This window comes from Dinoponera quadriceps, unplaced genomic scaffold (genome assembly GCF_001313825.1).
Source record: "Dinoponera quadriceps isolate SergipeBrazil2010 unplaced genomic scaffold, ASM131382v1 scaffold1395, whole genome shotgun sequence".
In the NCBI taxonomy this organism is placed as follows: domain Eukaryota; kingdom Metazoa; phylum Arthropoda; class Insecta; order Hymenoptera; family Formicidae; genus Dinoponera; species Dinoponera quadriceps.
The window spans coordinates 1756196-1772932 of NW_014556488.1; the positions used below are offsets into that span (position 1 = coordinate 1756196).

At 42.0% G+C, this 16737-nt stretch overlaps 3 protein-coding genes across 8 annotated transcripts; 2 read left to right on the forward strand and 1 right to left on the reverse strand.

The window, feature by feature from the left end:
* On the reverse strand, nucleotides 1-1679 carry LOC106747745 (DPH3 homolog). Of its 2 annotated transcripts, XM_014625611.1 has the most exons (3): nucleotides 1333-1424; nucleotides 180-1206; nucleotides 1-46 (listed from the first exon to the last, which is right to left on the reverse strand). In XM_014625611.1, the coding sequence occupies exon 2, from the start codon at nucleotides 1171-1173 to the stop codon at nucleotides 490-492; it is 684 nt and encodes a 227-aa protein (XP_014481097.1). In that variant the 5' UTR covers nucleotides 1174-1206; nucleotides 1333-1424; the 3' UTR covers nucleotides 1-46; nucleotides 180-489. The 2 variants fall into 2 exon arrangements, with proteins under 2 accessions (XP_014481097.1, XP_014481098.1); XM_014625612.1 differs by lacking the exon at nucleotides 1-46 and having other exon boundaries at nucleotides 1116-1206; nucleotides 1333-1679.
* A 7-nt stretch (nucleotides 1680-1686) lies between these two features.
* On the forward strand, nucleotides 1687-6156 carry LOC106747744 (metalloendopeptidase OMA1, mitochondrial-like). Of its 5 annotated transcripts, XM_014625610.1 has the most exons (9): nucleotides 2034-2481; nucleotides 2557-2779; nucleotides 3468-3914; nucleotides 3996-4135; nucleotides 4241-4414; nucleotides 4476-4583; nucleotides 4686-4886; nucleotides 5017-5193; nucleotides 5303-5485. In XM_014625610.1, the coding sequence occupies exons 3-9, from the start codon at nucleotides 3560-3562 to the stop codon at nucleotides 5399-5401; spliced, it is 1254 nt and encodes a 417-aa protein (XP_014481096.1). In that variant the 5' UTR covers nucleotides 2034-2481; nucleotides 2557-2779; nucleotides 3468-3559; the 3' UTR covers nucleotides 5402-5485. The 5 variants fall into 5 exon arrangements, with proteins under 5 accessions (XP_014481091.1, XP_014481096.1, XP_014481094.1 ...); XM_014625605.1 differs by adding an exon at nucleotides 1687-2002 and having other exon boundaries at nucleotides 2347-2481; nucleotides 4476-4886; nucleotides 5017-6156; XM_014625608.1 differs by having other exon boundaries at nucleotides 5017-6155.
* Nucleotides 6157-6410: 254 nt separating this feature from the next.
* Nucleotides 6411-15594, forward strand: LOC106747743 (integrin alpha-9-like). The gene is made up of 20 exons (XM_014625604.1): nucleotides 6411-6807; nucleotides 7675-7918; nucleotides 7985-8120; nucleotides 8817-8881; nucleotides 9088-9235; nucleotides 9581-9666; nucleotides 10280-10471; nucleotides 10860-10959; nucleotides 11047-11245; nucleotides 11456-11637; nucleotides 11922-12040; nucleotides 12461-12696; nucleotides 12903-13116; nucleotides 13205-13371; nucleotides 13651-13834; nucleotides 14256-14652; nucleotides 14837-14942; nucleotides 15036-15165; nucleotides 15259-15315; nucleotides 15456-15594. Exons 1-20 carry the CDS (start codon nucleotides 6542-6544, stop codon nucleotides 15501-15503), a joined length of 3276 nt encoding a protein of 1091 aa, XP_014481090.1. The 5' UTR covers nucleotides 6411-6541; the 3' UTR covers nucleotides 15504-15594.
* The last annotated feature ends 1143 nt before the right edge of the window (nucleotides 15595-16737 follow it).

Genomic DNA, 16737 nt, shown 5'->3' on the forward strand with positions numbered 1-16737 from the left:
CCCCCCGGTCCCCCGTGCTCTCACGTAACGAAGGGGGGCGAAAGGACTGCAATAAACAATCGCATTCATGAAATAGCACGTAAAAGTTTCGTTATTTCCGGTACACTAGCATACTCAACACACATATACATATTACAGCATGCATACATACATACATACATATATACATACGCACGTACACAGTGTCACCGAAGAGAGAATTCGTCCTCAGCTGCGCATAAATAGGAAAAGAGACACAGAAGTTCTACCGTGCATTACATTCGGGTTGCATTTATTCCAGTGAGCCACGCGAGCGACCTTTGTCCCCAGTGTAATACTCGCGCACCAATCGATCTTCATGTCCAGGCAATGTTATTATATACAATTAACGGCGTATGAGATGATGCATAATAAAAGAAAAACTTTACACATCGTACACGGCATTGAGTTATGTGTGCGGCTGGCGTGTCAGTGTTCGAATCCCGACTACGACATCGACCGTCACCGAGATTAATAAATAGGCCCGTCTTCGAGATTGTCGTCCTCGTCGTCGAAAGCCTCGCCGTTGTCAAAGTAATTGTTCACGTAGTCGGTGCCGTCGTCCATCTCCTCGTCCACCTCGTACTGTTCTATCTCCTCTTCCGAGTTTTCCTCCTCGTCCTCCTCTTCCTCCTTGATCTCCTTCTCCAGGGCGCCTTGCGCCTGCTTCGTGTCCTTCTGCTGCTCCACCTTGTCGGCCTGCTTGTTTTCCTCGTTCTCGTCCTCGATTCTTCGTCTCTTCCTTTTCGTTTCTAATTTTATCTTCTTGGCCTTCCTTACCTTCGGACTGTTGGCAGCTTTGCGTTTCAACGACGGTGTCAACTCCGTCGGCATTCTGCTCCAGTCGTGCTTGGACTCCTGCTCCAAATTCGCGGTCAGTGTGTCCTGATAATGGTCCGAGTACCGTTCGATATCCTTCTTCGGCACATCCGGCATTACGTGGTTCTGCGAGTCCCGCATGTACTCGGCGAAGTCCCTCTTCAGCTCTACCAAGTAATCAATCTCATTGGTTGACTCGAAGCTTGAAATGTGGAGGTCTGATATAGGGTAAGCTAGCGGAGGTTGCAAAACCTGCGCTGGTAGTTCCCCCTTGGTGACGCCTAACTGCTCGGTGGCAAAGGACATGGTAGGCTTCCCTCTACCGCGCCCTGCCATTGTTCCTGCGTAATTTGTATCCTTTCAAGCGATCTGAAAGAAGTCAACGATCGATAGTCTATTCCGATTATTCGCCATATCAAACGGTCTCGAAGCTTTTCATCATTCTTCTTATTAACTAATGATGTGGACATTTATCAAAAGCGCGAAATTACTTACTGTTAACTTTCTTGCGCTACCAACTCCTTCTCCTCGTTCTTCGCGAACTCTTCCTGCTTGGAGGCGAAAGCTTCTTTGTCATAGATCACTTTAACTACTAAGGAACAAGAAGGGCACGTGGCTTCCTCTTCGCCGGCGATCAGATCGGCCCTCGATATTTGGAACTGATCACCACAAGGACACGGGTAATAATATATCTCTTCGTCCTCGTCGTACTCGAAATCTTCGATCTCCACCTCGTCGTGGTAGATTGACATAATGCTTGAGTAGAACTCGAATACCGAAGTCGGTCACTCATACATACGGTCACGCCATGCGATGCGATTTGTGAGGTTAGGACGGTGAATAAAAATAATGCTACAACAGCGACAACGTCACTTTGTGACAATTACGGCTGTGTTCCGATATATTCACTGCAAGTGCTACAAATCCATAGAATACGTGGCATGAACTATAATTTCTCAAACACAGGATACTAGCGGCTCGTAGCGGAGACTTTGGAACTAACTTACAAAAATAACGGGTCTAACTTCGACACCTCTTACTTAGACCTGTTATTGGCTCTTAAAAATAACAGGCCAAATCAGACGGATGAAAAAATCGCAATCTGCGTGTAAATTGCAAATAAAAGAGAATATGCAAATTGAAGAGGAAGTTTTAGGAAAATTTGGTATAAACTTTTACATGTAATTTACATATAATTCTCTATTCACCGGTCAGTTCGACAAATTTTATGAAAAATTATGACACTTGACAGATCTCGAGATTTTATATTTTTACAAAGAGTGCAAGAATTCTGCCTGTCTTTCGCGGTCGAGGAAAATAGGCAAGATTTAATTCCTATAATAATTAATATCGATAATAATTATCGTTAATAACAATTTGATTTCTACACTGGCTTAGTTAGTCTTGAAAAGACTAAAATAAGTTGGCTAAAAATTTAAGACGAATTTCACCACCCACCGAACAAATCGATATTTATCTTGCCCCAATACACAAAGTTCATCCTTCAAGGGACAAGCTGAATACCGTTTCAACTTCAAACACGCACTGCAGCTGCGGATCGACCGATCTTTCGCCTCTCAAATGGCTCGACTCAGCGACTGATCGGGAGAAATTTTATTTGTCAATGGCACGAGCGAACAGCAGGTATGTTTTCGAATAAAAATTATTACCTCACACAATTACGTAAGCTGTTGGAGATAATCGCTACCTTTCGTTTAGGTTATACCGGTTTTATATAATTGCGTACGGACGATGAATCGAAAGAGAGACAGAAATTGACGCACGACCGTCGACGTGAGTTAAAGTTGCGACCAGAAGACCCACGAGCGAAGTGATGCGAACGAAAGTTCCCCGTCGAGTTCCTCAACGATCTCTTCACCGCTGCCACCAGCTGCTCCCGTCGTTCTGATTGCACTCGCTATCCCGTCGAATCTCGTCTCAGGTGCGCAAACGTCACTTCCACGACAACTGTGATCTCGAAACGGTCATTCTGGCTGGTGACAAAGCGAAGCTGTCGAATGATCAAGTCGAGATCCAAAATCGCAATCGAATGGGCACAAGTTGGTGGACGACAACGACGACGACTCGTTCGGATAGCAACGAGCTTTATGCGCCGGAAAATCCGTCGCACCTCGCTCGACGAGTTCAGCGCCGTCCAACTTGGCTGCACCTGATAACGATATTCTTCTCGAGGAAGATGTTGTGCTCTGCGCTCAAGTACGGCATAGCTGGCGGGATAATGTTTAACTATCACGCGCGACTCGGCGTGTGCTTACTCCTGTTGACAGCTTTCGTCGATTACATATAACTAGGCAGATACACACACACAGCAGACACACACGCTTGTCTATATATAGACACAATGTTTCTGTGAAACCATTAATGATTCAGTTATTATTTCTTCCGAAAGACTTTTGACAACTCTTGTCTTGATATGTAACGTACAAGTTTCGATTCCATTGCTGGTTTTGCAAATGCTCGACAGCTGGTTTTTAAATTATTACTAATTTATTTCACTTGTATTTATTTTATTTCACTTTATTCTACTTGTGTAATTCTTCTCGTTGAACCTCGCACACACCTTGTACAAGTTGATCTGTTGATGTTCAGTTTTTTTTCCCCCCCCATAGCATTGCGTTCAGCATCACACAACTGCTTTCTACCTTCATTCGCATCGTGGATGTGAATTATTGCGTTTCGGGACTGCGTTCTGCTTTGAAACATGTTGTCTGTATTAAGAAACTCTTATCAAAGAAATGCTCGGCTGAGCGCAAACCACTTTGTCGTTTCTTCCGTGGAGAACCGTCATCTTCATACGTGGTGGTCGCGCGAGAAGTTTGTTCAGGATAAATTTAACTGCGGACGCTCGCAGCATCTACTGAAACTGCAAAGATGCGACTTCCGCACCACGCAGCGCTTGTACATTCCACCGATCGTGGCTTATCTTCTGCGCCCTGTCATACACATCGGTGCCGCTCTTATGGGACGTAGCGTCAAGAAGTGGTGGACACGCAAATCTAATGAGGAAAAGGAGAAGTACAAGCAATGGTACAGGGAGAATCGCAATGTGTTGTTGGGTAAATTCCGAGAAATTTCAATAATTTGAATAATTGTCACACATCCGTATCACACAACTGACCATAACTTTTGTTCGCAAGGCTGTTTTGGACTTTACGGTCTGATGGTATTTATTTACTACGTAATTCACATCAAGATTGATCCGGTGACGAAACGTTCAAAATTCATAATCTTCAATGAGGAACAGGAAAAAGATCTGGCGAATAAGCTTTATAAAACTGTAAGTAAATATAATCTAAAATATATGTATGTCAAAAAAGTTTCTATGATTTCTTTATGTTACACGCGATAAATATCTGATTCTTTCCCCGTTGCGCTTGTACAGCAACTACAAATGTTTAAAAGTCAAATAGTATCAAGGAATCATCCCGTTTACAAGAGAATCCGAAGGATACTCGAAAGTCTTGTAACGGCGAATAGTGATTTAAAATCGATGGAGAAAATAAAGTGGAATGTAACTCTCATCGATGCAGAATTGCAAAATTCATTTACTCTACCAGTAAGTACATTGTCAATTTTGTCACGTCAAATTTCCTCTTTCATACAATTTCCTTCCTTAGGGTGGAAATATTTTTATCTCCCTGGACTTGTTAAAGTACGTCGAAAATAACGACCAATTGGGATTCATGTTGGCTCATGAAATGGCTCATTCATTGCTCTCGCACGGGGTAAGTAATAATGATAACACGTGTACAAGCAGAATACACATTTTCAAACGTATCGCAATTACTCCGCAACGTCCGGAGATAATCGATGATTTCTGCCAACAGCTTGAGATGTTGTCCGATCAATTACTGTTGGACTTTCTAATAGCAGTACCAATATTATTAATTTGGATGATATTCCCTGATATGGCAGCTGCCATTGTTCATACGATAGTGGATCGGACGATAAACATTATGCATCAACTTCCATATAACCGAGTTCTGGAGAAGGAAGCGGATGAAGTAGCGATGCAACTGTCGGCAAAAGTACGCGAGATATCACCTCTAGTAATCGAACATTTCGTAACTTATTATTCCGCAAAATTACGCGGAAATATTAGTGCAATACTGATACACGAAACTTGCTTGTACGAATGTGTACGAATTCTCGACGCAGGCCTGTATCGATGTGCGCGAGGCTGTTGTGTTTTGGGCCACGATGAGAATGCTGACGGAGATGGAGGTTCTGCCGTCACCGGTACCGTGGGTATCGTCGCATCCTTCCCACGGCGACAGAGAGAAGAATATTAACAACTTGATGTCGAGAGCGTTGAAGATGCGAAGCGACGCGGGAGTAAGTTATTCCGCTCACATCGTTCGCGTCGACATCGTTCTTCGTGCCAGCGCGCATCTTGCAGACCGCTCGGACGTCGCACTGTTACTGTACTTATTTTCATTTTCAGTGCCCAACGTTACCCGCGACGGACCCGAGGATCAAGTTCTACGAACGTTCGACGAGGGAGCAGATGATCCGCTTCAGGCAAAGAGGGATCATCGTGTGAATAGCCCGAAGATACCTCGACTTGATCGAACCGTTGTGCCTGGTTTAGCGCCCGCTATAGCCGAGTATCAATTACAACAACATCCGGAGGGAGATGTTCTATTTTCATCGCGGGCGTCGCACTTTTTGAGACCACATCCGAATTTCGCAATGGTAGCCGACGAACGTGTCACGCTTGCTGCTGTTTGAATACGTGCTGACCAGATATGTGCTTCGTATCTATCTATATATAAACGTCCGTTTCAGAATTGTTGAAGGATCAGTGTTGTATCTGTATCAACCATGTTATGCGAATATCAAATATGTGCGAACGTATACGCCAATACACGTATATGCGAATTCTCAACTGTTACTTCATGAGAGAATTTCGCGCGAAATTTTGTCTGTTTTCAAGGGCTGTCAAGTGGAATCGTGTGGGTCGCCTAAAGTGGGTTTAAAAGGAGACTTTTAACTCTTCCTTGAAACTTACCAAAGCATAAGTTGTGTAAATAAATTAACATACAAACTATATTTGACTACATGACACACAGATGCGATATCGTGCATTGTATTACAAGATCTCTTCACTACTTTTTAGTTACATACGTTAACGCAAATTATTTAAACGTGCCGCGTAAATTGTTTCAATCAAATTATTTAGTTTTAATTGCCGTCCCATCGACTCGACTTCCGTCTCGGAAATCGAATTTATTCTCGGAAAATGTACGTGCACGATAGCTGAGAGCGAGAACGAGGGTCTATACGATATTGTATAAAGTATATTTTTCCAACAACCGCCTTTTGCGTGCCAATTATTATACAAATCACCTCCAACGACTCGACGAGTTTGTTATACTTGTTCGTCGTAAAAAAGTAAATTACGTCGCGTCTGTATTGGAGCGACGAGGTTTGTGGTGATTGTCTTATCGTCATCCTTCCTGTTCTCCGATGACACGTCAAGCCGTCATTTCATTAGAACCAGTCAATGACGAATCATGAGCTATTGCTCATGAAGTCGCGCGCTATGTAGTCGCGTATATGTGACCGAGAGAGTCACACCTCGCGTTTTACACATCCTCCTTGTGTGTTTTTAGTTGAAAGAGAAAAGAAAAACGCGAGCAAAGGCAATCAACCGGGACCAACACAGTGCGTCGCCTCGCCGATGGCGTTTCACACGCGTAACGTCGTCGTTCGTCCCGACGACAGTGGAGAGCCACGGACCCGACATCTCGTCGCGCTGCTGATGATTCTCGCAGTGTTGATATGCAATCTCGCAACGGTGTCCGCATACAATATCGACACGAATTACCCGATGCTTTATCCGAACGAGGTGGCCAACGGGGCCGATTATCGCGCCACGAATTTCGCGCGCAGTTACTTCGGCTACTCGGTGCTACTATTTCGTGATTTAAAATATAATTCCACATGGTAATATGCGCGCTACTTGAAATTCTTTTACATAACGATGAAACGTGCTACATGTACTATACGCGGCCAGGTTGAGTCACAAGTAATTTCCGTCCCGAATACTGAATGTTTAGCTTTCTTTAGAGAAGTAAGGAAAAGCAAGGAGTCGGGAAGACTGTTGGCGAGACCCGCCTCTTTTCAAACGAAGAATATCCTTACTCAGAGTGCATTCGCGTGAAATTAAAGATATAAACCGTGTTGTAACCGGATACATTTTTTGAAGTAATTAAATACAGGTAGTGGAAAAAGGCGAAATGTAAGTAGATATAAATACGAATAAAAATTTGAAGTAAATATAATTAGATATTGATGCTGTATTATGAGAATATATACTTCATGAAGTATATCTAGATATATACTTACAGTACATCTATATTTAGTTATTTATCTCAAATTTATCTGTATCTATTTATATTTCCCTTATTTGTATCTGTGTTTAATTACTTCAAGAAATGTTTCTGTTACAATACTGGGAATATAAATACATATATATATATATATATATATATATATATTTATATATATATATATTTATATATTTATATATTTATATATATGTCAAGTAGGATATTCATCAATATTTTATATTCTATAACATTAAGAAATAATACTCCATAACATTCTATATTTTTATTTTATTTCTTTACCGAGAAAACATATATTTATTGATAGATGTGTATCAAAACATTCTATATCATAGAACATAATTATACATTAAAGAATATAGAATACTAATAAACATCTACTGGTGAATATACGCATCGTTATATAGAGAGTTATGCGCACAGTCCTTATATCCGTATGACAACGTGTGATTTCGTTCGATAGGCTAATTGTAGGCGCACCTCGTGGAAACTACACTCATCCGACACGCAATCAATTGCGGGATCTCGTCGAACCCGGTGTGGTTTACTGGTGCCACATATTAGGTAAATGTGTGCCGATCGAACCGGCTATTGTCGAGGATGAACGTATAGCCATCAAATCGTATAACTTGAACGGACGTGTAATCAAGGACCACTCCTGGTTCGGCGCTGCGATATCGGTCGAGAAGACCAGCAACTACTTGACGGTATACGCTTCGCCGAAGAGATTAGCGAAATCAACGATACCGGATTAATCATTCGTTTTATTATAGATATGTGCACCTCGAACGGTCATGTCTATTACGACATTTAGCAAAAGCGTGCACACTATGCACGGTATGTGTTACAGCAATGACGTGTTCAAAAATGTTAAAGTGATGTCGGAGACATCCAATATCGAATATTACGGTATATATTACTTTAAAGAATGTGAGAGTACGGTGGCTAAAAAAGTGCTCGCCTCGTCTGATCGTTTTTCATTTTTATTCAACCGCTTAAAACATCTGTCGACCCGGCAAACGCCGATCTTAATAACAAGTGACGTCAAATGACGTTTTAACGGCTTCTGACGTTAGAAACGTCATTAGAACATTACTAAGACGTCATTTGACCGTCACCTTGCTATTTGGAAAATATTTAGTAACACTCGTACGGAAAATATTTTAAAAACTTACTATTGTTCTTCAAAAGTATTCCAGTAATTTTTTCACATTCTTTTTTTAGTTTTTTTTTTCGTACGGGCAGTAACATTATTACAAGTAACAACGTTATAATTTCCAACTCAACAATATAAATGCAAATATAACACATGATGTACATGACAGTTACATTGTGTTGAGTGGGAAATTATAACATTGACGTAATGCTGCTGTTATTTAACATTTCCCGGAGAATTATCGGGACTGAGAATTTAAATTACCAAGAAAGCGAGAAAACAGATATTACTTTAACTTTATTTATTATTTAAGTTTCATTGAGCACTATTGCATTATTGTGACAAACATTTGTGGCAGTCTAAGACGTTAGTCGGTATAAAATATCACTCGAAAGACGAGGCGAACAGCTGAACAGCTGATGTTGAATATTAATGTTATGTTGCGTTAGATTTTAGCCAGCAATGGTGGTACGACCCATTGTACGGTTTCTCCGTTACCTATGCGCCATCGCAAGTATGTAATATTATTGTATTATTATACATATATCTTTAGTTTCTTAATCGTTAATTTCTTCCTTTAGTAGTCTCGTCTTCAGTTTTACGTAGATCTTTAACACGATATGTCAAGGAGGGAACGGCAATAAGAAACGGCTTTCCGCCGCTTCCTAGACCGCGATTATTACTTATTTCACATAGCTGATTAATCGGAATCAATTGCAGAGCGGAAACGTAGTCAACCGTATTATCGGAGCACCGAATCACGTCATTACCGGTTCCGTCACGATGATGCGTTTGACGAAGTCAGGTTTCCACGTGACCTACAAAGAAACCACGAACATACCGATATTCGACAGTACGTCGCGATTCGGTACGGAAGTCTCAGTAACTTATTTATTTATTTATTTATTAGGTGTGTGCGAAAATTTATTTCTTCTTTTCGCACGCTTTCGCTTCATTTTCACATGGTCGAAAAGCTGAAACTTTTAGGCGCACATCTAATATTTACGAGATATAATATTACGGAATCATACATCATTTCGGCACAATACGTTTACTTACATCAGCAGATCCTGTTGTATTTCTGCTAGCGAACCGCCGGCAAAGTTTATACAGCAGACAATGCGCGAAACCTGCTTCTGAATGCTTGACTATCTGGGAATATAAGGAACGAAACGTTCGCATTCGAAGATTGACGTGACGCTCTGAATTGCAGGCTACTCGACAACTGCGGGATATTACTTCAGCCCGACACAAATGCTGTACGCCTCCGGGGATCCATCGTGGAACCATATGGGACAAGTAAACTACCCCCTATTAGTCGCGTTCAGCAGAATATTTATTTGATAAATATTGGAAGTTTCCTGTGCTGACGTTAGTTTTCCAGTAAGCAAGAAATCGTTAATACGCGCAAACATTGTTACATTGATATTTTATAACGTTTAACGTTCTCAAATACGTTATATATAATGTGATTGACAATATTTGGCCGAAATATTGAAAACTATTTATATTATGATTTTACCATTTAGAAATATTATATCATCAAGTAACAGTTTAAAAATATTTATAAAATATTCCCCCATAGCACAAATGTTCAATAGACGTCCTAGAAGCGTTCCAGGGATATTCGAACATCTCTCGGACATATCTTGAGTGTCTTTAGAATATTTGTGCTACACGGCATTGTGTCAAAATGTTTATGAAGTCCACATAAGATGTTTCAAAAGATTTGATTTAACGTTTCTTGCTCACCGGATTATTCCTGTAAATCTAAAAGAATTCAATCTCAGCTCAGGAAATTTCCAGCCAGTTGCAAATTAAACGTTCCGCTGAGCGTGGCCATTTACTTGACTCGGCAGCAGGATCTCGCTTTTCAGAGGGTAAGCGCGTTTTTAACTCCTCTCAATCGCAGGTTGCCATACTCGATCAGAACAGAAGGCCATTCATGGTCGCGAATATCAGCGGCAGCAGCACGGGCGAGTATTTTGGTGCGAGTTTGGCCAGCGGTGACTTAAACAAAGACGGCTTGGACGACCTCGTCGTCGGGGCGCCACACTGGAAAAACGATAACGGCAGGGTTCACGTCTACCTAGGCACACGTAAGGTGAGCTTCCGTTATTCCGTGCGAATCCCACAGGGATCGCCGTCCGTTGAAGAATATTTCATACATAATCATGTATAAATATGCGTATTAAAGATGTATGAAATATTTCTTAACGGGCGATTCTTCTGTCGTGTGTCCCGACTTTTTCCGAGAATCAACGGTGAATTGAAAATCGACGAGAATCTCGTGCTTCAATGTGATTAATTAAACGGCTAATCGTAACGTCGAGAGATTCTAAGTTGCGCGGTTTACGATCTAAAAACTTGGAAAGTGTGCTCGGTCGATTTTGAAACTAGTCGATCTAGCACCTGCAAGAGCGTTAACGACAAAATTGGAGGTGACCCGTGCGAATGAACGAGGTGTTTCAAGATCCGCTTGCTTGATGCAGGGCAAATTCGACGCGTCCGCGATTTTGGAAGGCGACAACGAGGATGCGCTCTTCGGCTATGCCGTTGCGTGCGGCGATCTGGACAAAGATGGCTTCAGTGGTAATTATCGCTGTTATATCGCGGCTCGAACACTCCTCTGCGAGGAGTTCGTACGAGTCTCATAATGACGCGCTTGTTGAACTTCAGATATCATAGTGGGCGCACCTTGGGAGGAATCTGGAGCGATTTACATATACAACGGCGACGCTAATTTGAAGGACAATATGAAACTCACCGCATCGCAAAGGATCACGATGCAGTTGCCCTCGTTTACCATCCCGGAGAAGTTGGACATACGGACGTTCGGGTTCTCGATTGCGGAACCGGTCGACATTGACGGCAATGGGTCGGTAAAGTCACGTTGAATCCCAGACGGCCGCACAAATGTCTAAGTTCGAATTTACAATGAGTGTGATAAGCCTTATCTCAGACGGTTTATGCTGTCCGGGATCACGTCGAATCACACGATAGAAATTTTCCCGCGCAAGAAAATCGTATCACACGATCTCGATTTTTCATTTAATTATGTGCTGTCTTTTTTCATAATATCGTACAGGTACGCGGACATCGCGGTAGGCGCGTACAAATCCGGACACGCTGTGATCCTACGAAGCAGGCCGGTCGTAAAAACAAGCTTGACCATTCGCACCGTACCGGACACGTTGCAGAGAAACATCCGAAACTTTCTCGTCCAAGTGTGCGTACAATACAGCGGCTACGACATGGCGAGGATGCAAGGTGAACCGCAAAGTGGTTAATCCGTCAACTTGTCGCGTAACAATTTTCTTATCGCGTATACGGGAGAAACAAAATCCGGTTGCATTAACCAGGAAAGTAACAACCAGACGCCGTTCTGGTTGAAGGGAACAGAAATTCTGGTTCTTACGGCTGAAATGTGATCCTTCCACAAGCAGAAGTTCCGTTTCCCTCAATCAAAATGCACCTGGTTGTCCTCATTCCGATTAACACAGCCAGACTTTTTTTTCCGTCTATGTAAACTTCAATTTATCTTCAATTTACAGCCTTCGAGATCTCTCTTACCGTGGACGAGAGTCACAAGCGTACCGAACAGACATTAATCAAGTTGCCCTCGGCGAATATCTCGCACGATAACTGTGTGAACACGCCTGTTACACTTTCGGTAAGGATTCGTTTAGCACTGGAACCGCGGCTGAATCATTTTTAGACCCGCTTGTAGATTCTTTTGTCATCAAACAATATCATAATGTTCAAAAAATCCACGGACAGTCACAAAAAAGAGGCCGAGTCGAAAGTGATCCACTCGCGATTGTAGGGGAGATTCAAACATTGCCACGGTTCTGTTATATTGTGATCCGTTCTTTTTAGCCGAACTGGCTGCACTAGTTCAGAAATCTACGCCCACTGAAGCGTGAGAATTACGTGCGTGCACTTCACAAGCTTCAATGTGTATATCAACTTTTCGAACTGGTGCAACCAGTTTGGCTAGGAAGAACGGGCCATTAGTTGCGTGACTGCGTCACTGCGGTTCTCGGTTGCTGATCGATGACGCGCTGATACCGATGATCTCCCAATGTCTCAGAAAAACATTCAAGACTTCATCGAACCCATCACTATCTACGCGCTGCACAATTTCACGCACCAAGATTCACGGCAGAGCGACTTCTGCCCGACCTGTCCCGTCGAGTGCAAGAGCGACGCGTCGAAGGGTACGCAGGCCTTGCTTTCCTTCGACATCGGATGCGGGGCGGACAGAGTCTGCAATTCCAACATATCCGCCATTGTGAGGTTTTCGGGAGTCAGACAAGTAGAGAATACGTGAGTACTCAAATATCGCTGCGTGGAAAGCGATTTGGCTCAAAATTATTATATATAATCGAAATCATATGTAATCATATAAGATTATATATAATCATATGCAATTGTTACTGAATAGATTTACAGGTGTAAGATGACGAAACATTCATCATTTTTTAACTGAAAGACTTGGATTATTCGAAGGATTAAGAAGGTCCGAATTGCAGGAATAATGATTCGTGGGTGATCGGATCCAACGACATCACTCTAGAGGCGTCCTTGACGAACCACGCTGAGCCAGCGTATCTCACGACGGTCGCGTTCATCCTCCCGCGTGGCATAGTCCTGCGCAGCATCCTGCCGTCTTGCCAGGAGGACACGGTCGGGGACAACTTGACGGTCACCTGCAGCGTCGGCAATCCACTCGGAAAGGATGAGCTGGTAAGAACGATCGAGTCACGACGACCGAGAGGGTCGTCGAAGAGTCTCTCTTCCCCTGAGTGAAATCTATCGCTGAACTCGTTCGCAGAAAATCGTGAAGCTGGATTTGGACATGAGGCATCTGACCGACGGCTCGCTACACGGACACGTTTTGGAGTTCATCACGGAGATACAGACTCGTAGCGTGAACCGTGGCACGCGTACGATTAAATCCTCGCTCACTCTGCAGAGCGAAGCGTTCCTCTCATTGAACGGGTCGGTTTATTTTGCGCCACCTAATGGCGAATTATCGATTACCAATGTCCAAAATCAACGTATAAAACAACTTTAAACTATCTTTAAGATATTTCTTTAAGGTATGTTGTCTTATGCGTCGATTTTGCACATTCCGTTCACTTTGGATACTTTAAGTGTAGCGTCCTTTAATGTGCGATACACCAATCCGGTGTAGTGCGGTTGATCGATTTCGCTATGAGAAAAATAGGAACAAATAACCCGTAATGACTGTAATCGACTTGTCGTTTATTATTATAGGAAAGCGAACGAAGAAAGTTATTATTTACCCGACTTGGACAAGGAACAATTGAACGTGAGCTTCCAGCATACGTATCTGGCAGTAAAGTCCGGCGCGACGCCGATAAAAGAAGCGCGACTTCTCGTGAGCATCCCTACCTCTGTGAACGGCTCGAGTTCCTTGATATTTCTACACAAGCCAAGAGTGCGTATTCTGAAGAAGAGTGAGATTGACAACTTCGAAGTAACTTTCATTATTCGACTTAGCCATCGTTCAAGTTTCAATATATCCTTCCCACTTATAGAAAAAAAGTTCTCCAGCTTTCCCCCTTCGCATGCGAAGGAAACTGGTGTTAGCAAGGATTATTCAGAATAGAATTCAGGGAAAAATATCAGAGAATAATCTCTCAGATACTGATTTATTTTATCGTTAATCGAAGATAAATTTACACGTCAATGTGAAAAAGAGAATAAGAGAGCAAGATTGGTAAGGATGAAAAAAATAAATAAATAAATGAACAGTCAATTATCGGCGGGAAATAGGCGTAGAATGGAATGACTGACAAAATGAGTGAATAACTTGAGATATATCGCGGAAATATATATAAAACGGTACGTACTTTCAGATTTATATAGCCGGAGGATACCGTGATTGCTCGTCGCACGGAATAGACGTGATAGACGCGCAACAGAACGAGCATCAACACGAAATCGTGTCGGACACGTCCGAGATGAATGTACCTATGTTCAATAATGGGACGCCGCCGAATGTGTCGCACCAACTGCTCAAGAGAGACCTGAGCATCTACACAAACGTAGCGGCTCGCCTCACGCAAGCAGTGTACAACGCGAGAACGACAAATGCAACCGGTAATCTGACGCGACAGGATGTCGTGCATCTAAACTGCTCGACGCCCAGCGTGAATTGCTCGATCGTGTACTGCGACCTGAGCGAGTTGAAGACGCAACAGGATGTCGGCAAGTTGGTGGTGAAGCTGATTCTCAACGCCACGAAGCTCAAAGGTGCTCGGTGGCGCGTGCAAAATGCAATCCCGTTAAAAAATTTTTCATATATAATTACATATAATTATATATTTTTATTTATGGATATATATTTCTATGTATAGTTATATATGAAAAATATTTTAACGGGATCATTTATCTGCGTTTGTATCTTTCTCTTGTAATTTTTCTCTCCTATTTCAAGACACTATCGGACTGTCGGACGAAACGAAGATCGTCAAGTTCGGCACGGAAGCTCATGTCGAGATTATACAGCCAGCTGACAGAATCGTCAGCGCGGAGGACACCAGGTGAACACTTATGCGAAACGCCTCTCCGCGTAAATCGTTAACCACACTCGATGGATCGCGATTTAATTAATTAGTGGTGTTATGTATTAACAGGCGCGACATGAATCTCACGACGGAATTTCACAGCACCGAGAAAACGCAGGAGCTGCAACTATGGGTAGTGCTCGTCTCAGTCTCGTTAGGCCTAATACTGTTGTGTATCGTCGTTATCTTATTGTGCATGGTGAGTCCCTCAGTTTCGTTTATGATGTTATCAGTTACTTTCTCGCGAAACATAAAGACAATATTTTGATCGAACGTGCACTTGTAATTGCAGACGGGTTTCTTCAAGAGATCGATGAAGGAGGAACTGACTGCTTTAAAAGAGAACGAGGTATGATTGCGTGATAGATTTGTAATTGATATATACATGTACACACATACACAAACATACCACATATACACACTCACACACACACACATGTACACATCGCCGTAGGTAATTAACAATTAATACAACGTTATTCTTCACAGATGACGGAGAATATAAATAAAGACGAAATCACAGATAATTCCGAATAGAGGAAATACTTTGTACATCTCTCTATTCCACAACTGTTGTGATATATACTTATAAGGTGTACAAATAAAAATTCCGAATTACAAAAATTAATCTTTTCTTTTTTATTAATGTTACAAGCACAATGTATTTCATCCATATGAGACGGATAATTAAAGAGTCTATAAAATTATGCCATAATTATACAGATGTATTTACATTATATATATATATATATATATATATATATATATGTCATATTTATATATATATATATATATGTCATATATATATATATAACACAGTGGCAACACATAATTGTGCCTCCCCTAACTAATAAATGTATGTGACGTATAACGCACTTATGTGTTAATAATAACCCAGTTATATTTACAATATCGTATCCACGAACAAATAAGGTTTGTCCGTGTACAACATCCGTGGTGGCATTCCTGGCGGTTTTGCGAACCGTACCATAAATATCGTTAATGACTTTTCGAATGTAACATAAAAAGATATAAATAAACTTAAAAGAAGGAGCGATTTTTTTTTTCCTTTGCTGTAATCAAGCGCAATTTGAGATTTCATCGGGAAACATACTTGATACCCAAGCACAAGCGTTATTACGTATAATATGGCATCGCAAATAACGTTTATACGCCTCTCTTGTTAAAACATGTCGCAATCGCGCATACGGAGTACAAGGTATGAACATAAATTATTTTGGTTTTTTTTCTCTTTCTCTTTCCGGTTTCTATTCGTTCATTATCACGTCATACAAAAAAAGCTATTGACGACATAAGAAAACGTAATATAAAAACGTTTAAGCATAAATAAACATGACTCGAAGAAGTTGTTAATCGAAATATCTCGGCATGTATCGTCCACACACCAAAATCACTTGGTACGAAGCGTTTTTACGTTCAAGAGACGAAATACCGCTACACCCATCGTCGCGGCACACACACATGCTGAATGCGCACACCAACGGGGTTGTAGCTTGCCGTACTCATTTCACACAGCATATCTTATGCAACTTTCCGCTTCATAGACAGCACGTGGCAAAGTCTAACTGCAACGAAACCGATCCAGTTGCGTTCTAGACACCGACCAACGCCTGGGAATCGAATGAAATCCGTTTCCCTGTTGCGTGTCACGGTTAATAGTCTCAGGACTGGAAGACTACAGCCCAGGATCTCGTCCTGGTGCTGTATCTGACATCACGCCAGGCTTTTCGTTGTACACATGGTGTGGGAC

Excerpts from the sequence above, each read along its gene's own strand:
- LOC106747745 (XM_014625611.1), bottom strand. The coding sequence starts at position 1,173 with ATGGCAGGGCGCGGTAGAGGGAAGCCTACCATGTCCTTTGCCACCGAG.
- LOC106747744 (XM_014625605.1), top strand. The coding sequence starts at position 3,560 with ATGTTGTCTGTATTAAGAAACTCTTATCAAAGAAATGCTCGGCTGAGC. Across the intron at positions 3,915-3,995 it reads GAATCGCAATGTGTTGTTGG|GCTGTTTTGGACTTTACGGT; the intron begins GTAAATTCCGAG and ends TTTGTTCGCAAG. Across the intron at positions 4,136-4,240 it reads CGAATAAGCTTTATAAAACT|CAACTACAAATGTTTAAAAG; the intron begins GTAAGTAAATAT and ends GCGCTTGTACAG.
- LOC106747743 (XM_014625604.1), top strand. The coding sequence starts at position 6,542 with ATGGCGTTTCACACGCGTAACGTCGTCGTTCGTCCCGACGACAGTGGA. Across the intron at positions 9,667-10,279 it reads CGTGGAACCATATGGGACAA|GTTGCCATACTCGATCAGAA; the intron begins GTAAACTACCCC and ends TCTCAATCGCAG. Across the intron at positions 15,316-15,455 it reads CTGCTTTAAAAGAGAACGAG|ATGACGGAGAATATAAATAA; the intron begins GTATGATTGCGT and ends TATTCTTCACAG.